This window comes from Bison bison, unplaced genomic scaffold (assembly GCF_000754665.1).
Source record: "Bison bison bison isolate TAMUID 2011002044 unplaced genomic scaffold, Bison_UMD1.0 scf7180017864178, whole genome shotgun sequence".
In the NCBI taxonomy this organism is placed as follows: domain Eukaryota; kingdom Metazoa; phylum Chordata; class Mammalia; order Artiodactyla; family Bovidae; genus Bison; species Bison bison.
In genome coordinates this window covers 2,274,027-2,279,965 of record NW_011494750.1, presented here as the reverse complement: position 1 = coordinate 2,279,965, position 5,939 = coordinate 2,274,027, and the positions used below count along the sequence as shown (strand labels likewise).

At 61.2% G+C, this 5,939-nt stretch overlaps 1 protein-coding gene across 3 annotated transcripts in view; it reads right to left on the bottom strand.

The window, feature by feature from the left end:
• SLC39A13 (solute carrier family 39 (zinc transporter), member 13) overlaps positions 1–5,939 on the bottom strand; it is a 7,922-nt gene that overhangs the window by 751 nt on the left and 1,232 nt on the right. Inside the window, exons 2-10 of one of the 3 annotated variants that reach the window (XM_010842402.1) lie at positions 5,148–5,456; positions 2,842–2,955; positions 2,499–2,623; positions 1,745–1,849; positions 1,546–1,635; positions 835–885; positions 413–545; positions 137–236; positions 6–42 (exon numbers count right to left, since the gene is read on the bottom strand). In XM_010842402.1, the coding sequence (XP_010840704.1) occupies positions 6–42; positions 137–236; positions 413–545; positions 835–885; positions 1,546–1,635; positions 1,745–1,849; positions 2,499–2,623; positions 2,842–2,955; positions 5,148–5,448 (1,056 nt within the window). In that variant the 5' untranslated portion in view covers positions 5,449–5,456. Of the gene's footprint in view, positions 43–136; positions 237–412; positions 546–834; positions 886–1,545; positions 1,636–1,744; positions 1,850–2,498; positions 2,624–2,841; positions 2,956–5,147; positions 5,457–5,939 lie in introns of all 3 variants that reach the window. The other 2 variants (XM_010842405.1, XM_010842403.1) reach the window with 2 other exon arrangements.

The following is a 5,939-nucleotide window of genomic DNA, read 5'->3' as shown; positions in this document are numbered from 1 at the left end:
ACGATGCCCGCACAAAGCAGAAGCACCTGCTGCAGGGAGCGCCTGCGGGCGAGAGGGCCGGGGGCGTCAGGGGGCCGCACGGGCCGACGGGCAGCGGGCAGGGGCCTGCCAATGGCAGCGCCGGCGGGCAGCTCACCACGGGTCGTCTTCCTCCAAGAGATCGGGCAGCACGTTCACCAGGGCGATGTAGAGAAAGCCACCGGAGGTGAAGGGCAGGATCCAGGCCACCGTCTCCTCTGTAGCAGGGGGAGGAGCCCTGACTGGCTGGGGGGGCTGGGCGGCCACGTGTACCGACCGCCCCCCATCCCGCGGGGTGGACCCGGGCAGAGCCGGGCTCGGATACCCGGGTCAGGGCGGCCGTGCCCTTCGGCCAGGGCCCCTCTGCGGACCGCCACCACCCCCACGCCCGTACCTACTCCCTTGGGGGATTGCGCACAGATGGCGAAGCAGGCGCCCAGCAGGCCCCCCAGTGCCGTCGAGAGCTGCAGCTTGGCTGCGCTCCATCGGTCAAAGCCGGCCCGGAGCAAGATGGCAAAGTCGCCCACCTGAGGGGAGGTCCAGACGATCACTCTGGGCCCCGGTGGGGCCAGACGCCCTGAGCATCTCAGGTGTGGATGGGTGCACCGAGCCCCCAGCAGCAGCCCTATCGCTGGGACCCCAGTCCTGAGGAGGCTGGAGCATGGCTGCAATGGTGGCTGTAGTCTGAGTAGGCTGAGTAGCCCCAGGTCTCTGGTGCAGCCCCCCAAGCCAACCATTGCTGGGCAGTCCCATCCAAAGTACCCCCCACCAGCTGCACACCCACATGACTGATCATGGGGACCCTGTGGCACTCACCTCATGGGGGATCTCATGCAGGAGGATGGCCATGGTGGTCAGGAGCCCGATCTGCAGGGAGGGGAGTGTGTGTGGGGGTCTGTGTTGAGGGTACCCAGCTGTCCGCTCATCCTACCAGTATCTGCTCTGGGTGCCCTGGCTGGACACTGTTTGGCTACTAGAAATACAGCAGCGAATAAAACAGACCAGGAATCCGCCCTCAAGAAGCTCCCAGTCCGGGGGGGAGAGGCAAGGACTGAGTAAACACAGAAAGAGCCGTGTGACCACATGCCTTGACAGGGGCCATGGGACACGAGGGGCCTGACAGATGAGGGGTCAGCAGAGGCCTCTTTGAGAAAGTGCTTTTGGAACGGAGGCCTGAAGGATGAGAGTGGTAGAAAGAACACTCCAAGCAGAGGCAGCAGGGAGGAGGAAGCCACCAGAGGGGGACGAGGTGGGCCAGTTCAAGGGCAGACAGACCTCGGGGCCCAAGCACAGAGGCAGAGGGAGCAGGAGTGGGGAGAGGCACGTAGAAGCAGGAAGGGGCTGAGTCTAGCAGCTTGGCTGAGGCCCGTGGTCCCGAGGAGTGTTCGCAGTAAGGAGGCTGGGGTCAGGTGCTGGGTGCAGGGAGCGTGGAGGAAGTGACTGGAGGCAGGGCCTCCTGGTCAGTGTGGGCCCTGCATGCCTGTCGCGATGGCCTGCGCCCCCGCCCCCCACCCCAGCCTCACTCACCTTCTTGCTCACTAGGAAGCTGGCGGCCACGGCCAGCCCGTGGGTGAAGTTGTCTATGGTGTTGGCCAGCAGGTTGAGATAGCCACTGACCTGGGTGAGGAGGGACAGGGTTGGGCTGAGCCAGGCAGGTGGGCCTGAGCCAGGCCGGCCACTCGGGGTGGGGCGGCTGTGGGGGGCAGGGCCCGAGCGGGCCACTCACTTTGATGTTCCGGACCACGGCGCTCGGGCCGGGCTCTGCAGCCGGCTGGGCCAGATAGTGGCCTCCATTGAGCGCGGCAGCAGCTGCGGGGTCTTTGCTGGGGGCCTAGGGCCAGGAGAAGGGTGGAGAGGTGACATTAGATGCCCCCCACTCGGCCAGGGTAAACAAAGGGAGGGAGACAGGGGACACCGCTTTTATCCGGCTGGACTTTGCTGCTCAACCAGCCGGGTGACCCCAGACCCAGCAAGCCCTCTGCTTTCCACACTGCTGTCACCATTATCCATGGAGACAATTCATGGCAGGGGCTGGGCCCGGATCCTTCCAGACAAGCTGGCCCAACCTCCCAGAGCTCCCAGGAAAGGGCCAAGAGACTCTTTTTAGGGCTTGACTCAAAACCTGAATATTCACTGGAAGGGCTGATGCTGAAACTCCAATACTTTGGCCACCTGATGTGAAGAACTGACTCACTGGAAAAGACCCTGATACTGGGAAAGACTGAGGGCGGGAGGAGAAGGGGACAACAGATGAGATGGCTGGATGGCATCACCAACTCAATGGACATGGGTCTGAGTAAACTCCGGGAGTTGGTGATGGACAGGGAGGCCTGGCGTGCTGCAGTCCATGGGGTCGCGAAGAGTTGGACACGACTGAGGGACTGAACTGAACTGAACTGACTCAAAACCTGGGCCTCCAGGCCCTAGTACCACCACAGAATGAAGGCTGACCTGTGTAGGCTCTGGAGTTTGGGGCTCACCTGGCTGGTCTCCTCCTTCCCTTTGCTGTCGAAGAACAACTTCTCCAACACCAGGAAGGTCAGGAAGCCAGCAATGACCCACAGTCCCAGCTGCTGTTGCTGCTGCAGGCTCTGCCTCTCACCACCTGCAGGGGGCAGCACTGACAAGCCAGGGCCACAGATCTGGGGTGGGCCCCCCTCCCCCGATTGGAACGGGGGCACTGGGACCGTGACAGAGGTCCAGGAACCCCTCTCCCAGTCATTCTTCAGAGTGGGCACAGCCTAGGTCATTCCTGGGCCTGGGCACCAGCTCCACCCACTGCCCACCACCCTCCTGGCCCCCCCAGCCTGTGGCCTCACTCACCAGAGCTGGCGCTGTTCGTGTAGGCCCACGCCTCGGGGAGCAGGTGGAGAAACACGTTGCCCAGAAGTCCCCCCAAGGCAAAGCTGAGCAGCTGTTTCAAGCGCCGTGCCCCAGCTACAAGGCAGAGATGTGGGACCTGGGAACGGAGGCCAGAGTCCCTGGCCTGACCCCTTCCCCACCCAGCTTACTGGGCTCCTAGTGTGATCCCAACCAGACTGCAAGTCTCTGGAAGGCTGGACGTGGGCTGCTGGCCTCCCCGGGCCCCCAGCCTCCAGCCCCTCCAGGGGCTGGTGTTCAGCAGGAATTCACCACGTCCTGCAGGGCGCGCGTGGAGCCACTACTGCTCCAGGGCTAAGAGAGCGGACAAGCCCCAGCCCCCAAAGCCAGCAGCTGGTAAGTCTGGGCAGATTACTTCCAGGGCTCAGTCTCATCATCTGTAAACTGGGGACAATTGTATCTATCTGACAGTGAGTGATCTTGATGAAATTAAATGACAACATGTGTAAGAAATGCTTATTAAAGAGGAGTTTTTCTCTTCTCGGCCACTGATACTCTCAGCGAAGTGGCAGAGATCTGACAACCTGTGCAGACTTAGAATACCCAGAGTTGGAAGTGCCCTAAAGGGGCCCTTGGTTCAGTAGACAAACTGAGGCCCAGAGGGAAAAGGTGGCTTGGTGGTGGGCGTATGATCCCAGGGTAGCTACTGCTTCCATGCTGTGCGACCTTGGGCTCCTAGAAGAACTCCTTTGTGCCCGTGCGTCCCCATTTGTAAAATGGAGCTAACAATCCAAGTCCTCCCTAGGCTGACCCCGCAGGGATGCCATGAGAAGGTCAGGAGCGCCGGGCCTGAAGAGGGCTGTGTTCACAGCTGCGGTGCCAGCCCTCAGCCTAGGGCCCGGCACGGCTGTGTGCATGTCCATCTGCTGAATGAATGGTTCCTAAGCCTGGCAGGCAGCACAAGTCCCCGGGGGACCCTCGCTTCAGAGATTCCCAGGGCTGGTCCAGAACTTCCATGGCGTTGTCCTGGCTGGGGGCGACAGCCACCTGCATCTTTAGGGCTCCCCATCTGGTCCTGTTTCTCTTTCACCACAGAACGTCACTGTGGACACACGCACACGGCAGGAAGAGGAAGCCAAGGAAAGCCCTCTGCCATGCCTGCGCCCACCTCCCGGGTGCCCTCCCCAGAGGAGGCGGGCTGCCAGCCTCTCCATGTTCCAGGGAAGGCCGCCCTGGGGGCTCTGGGTCTGAGCACCCTTTTGCACGCTGAAGTGGGGCTGAAGCAAGAGGTGGCGCTTTTTACGGGGCACTGGCTGGTGAACATGGAGCCCCTTCCCAGCGGTGGACAGTCTTCTTTTTTTTTCAAGTTAACTGCTTAATTTATGTGGTGTGTTGGGCCCACCACCCCTACCCTTGTAGGGGTCACCGTGGCACCACCTGCCACATGAAGCCAGCCTCGCTGTGGTTGGAGCCCAGGACGTAAGCCTGCACAGTCCACGCCTAAGCGTGGTTGAGACAGCAAGGAAACTCTGGCCAGAGGTGACACCTAGTCCCACTGCTCATCAGGTCTGCATACAGCATTTCATGTATTACCCCAGAGGTATAACATCAAGACGGGCTGAATAGCAACCGTCTTCTCCTGCATCATCCCACCTGCCCCACCAGTACCACCACCTCACGTCTCAGTAAGATCCCAAACCCACTCCTCACTCGCTAAATACGGTACAAGGTGACACTCAGGGGAGGCAGGTCCACTTGTGTTCAAGAACGCCCCCCTCCCAGGTCTGGAAGCCAGGGTGGACGATATCCCCCAGGCTTTTCAGTGGCTGGGCACTCTTCCAATCGCTTTACTGATATTAGTTCATTTAATCATCACAAAAACATCTATGAAGTTTATACTGTTATTATCCCCGTTTTTAAGGTTGGGACCTTGAGGCAGAGCCAAGTTAAGGAACTCACGCAATACTACCCCAAGTGGCACAGCCAGGCTTTGAACCCCAGGCAGCCTAGCGTCCTATTTCCAGCCTTGCCTCTTGCTTCACAGTGAACGTTCGCTGATGTTCATCTTTCAGAATAAACAGGTGCACAAATGGATGAACAAATAAGCTGGCGCACCCCGGCTCACTGGACCGCGGGGAAGAACTGTACTCGGTCCAGCCCTCTACCTCAGACATGCTGCCGCCTGGGACGAGACCCGGCTCTCCCACGAAGGGCAGCGGCATGGTTCCCCGGTCACCTGCCGCCCCTGGGTCACCTGTCGTCCCCGGGTCACCTGCTGCCCCCTGGGTGCCGGAGAGGTGATCATTTACCTTCTGAGCGCAACGTGGTCCCCATCTCCAAGGGAATGACAAGCAGTGGGAAGACCCCACTGAGCCCCACCATGAGTGAGCCCAGGAGGGAGCAGATCCACGTCTCCAGCCTCTCTCCACTCAGCAGGGCCCCCCAGGACTCGCTCTCCTTACTGTCCAGGCGACAGGCCGCTGCCACCCCCCGGCTCCGGAGGGCCTGCTGGGAGCCCCCAGCCCCTCCCAGGAGCTCCAGGGCAAGAGCCGCAAGAAGGAGGAGCCTCTGTCCCGCCATGCCGATACCGGGGCAGGGACATCCAGGCATGCCACGTGCTGAAAAAACACACAAAGGCCGCTTGCGTGAGCGGCCACCCTTGGCCTCGCACCTGCTTAGAAAACGTGGCACCTGGACCCTCCCCGCGCTCCCTGCGGCCACGGCACCCGCCCTCCTGCCTGCCTCCCCCAGGGCCTCCAAGGACCCCTGTGAGGGGTGCACGGAGCAATGGGGCTCTGCTCCTCCACACCCCACTACCAAGGACCACACATTTTTTTTTTCCTTGGGAGCCAGTTCCAGACTTTGTGTCAGCCTGTCCGCCTAGGGCTAAACTTTCCTTAATGACAGGGTGAGGCGCTGGCTGAGTTCCCTTCAGCCACCGGCAGGCCCGCCCCATCAGGGTGTCTGGCTGCCAGGGGAGAAAGCCTGACTGCCAGGATGCGCCCTAGTGAGGATACCCCCAGAAGCGCGGCCGGCGGCAGCATTGTCTAGCTTGACGGGACGAGCTTAGGAAGCGCAGGTGGCGGAAGCCAAGCAGCTGG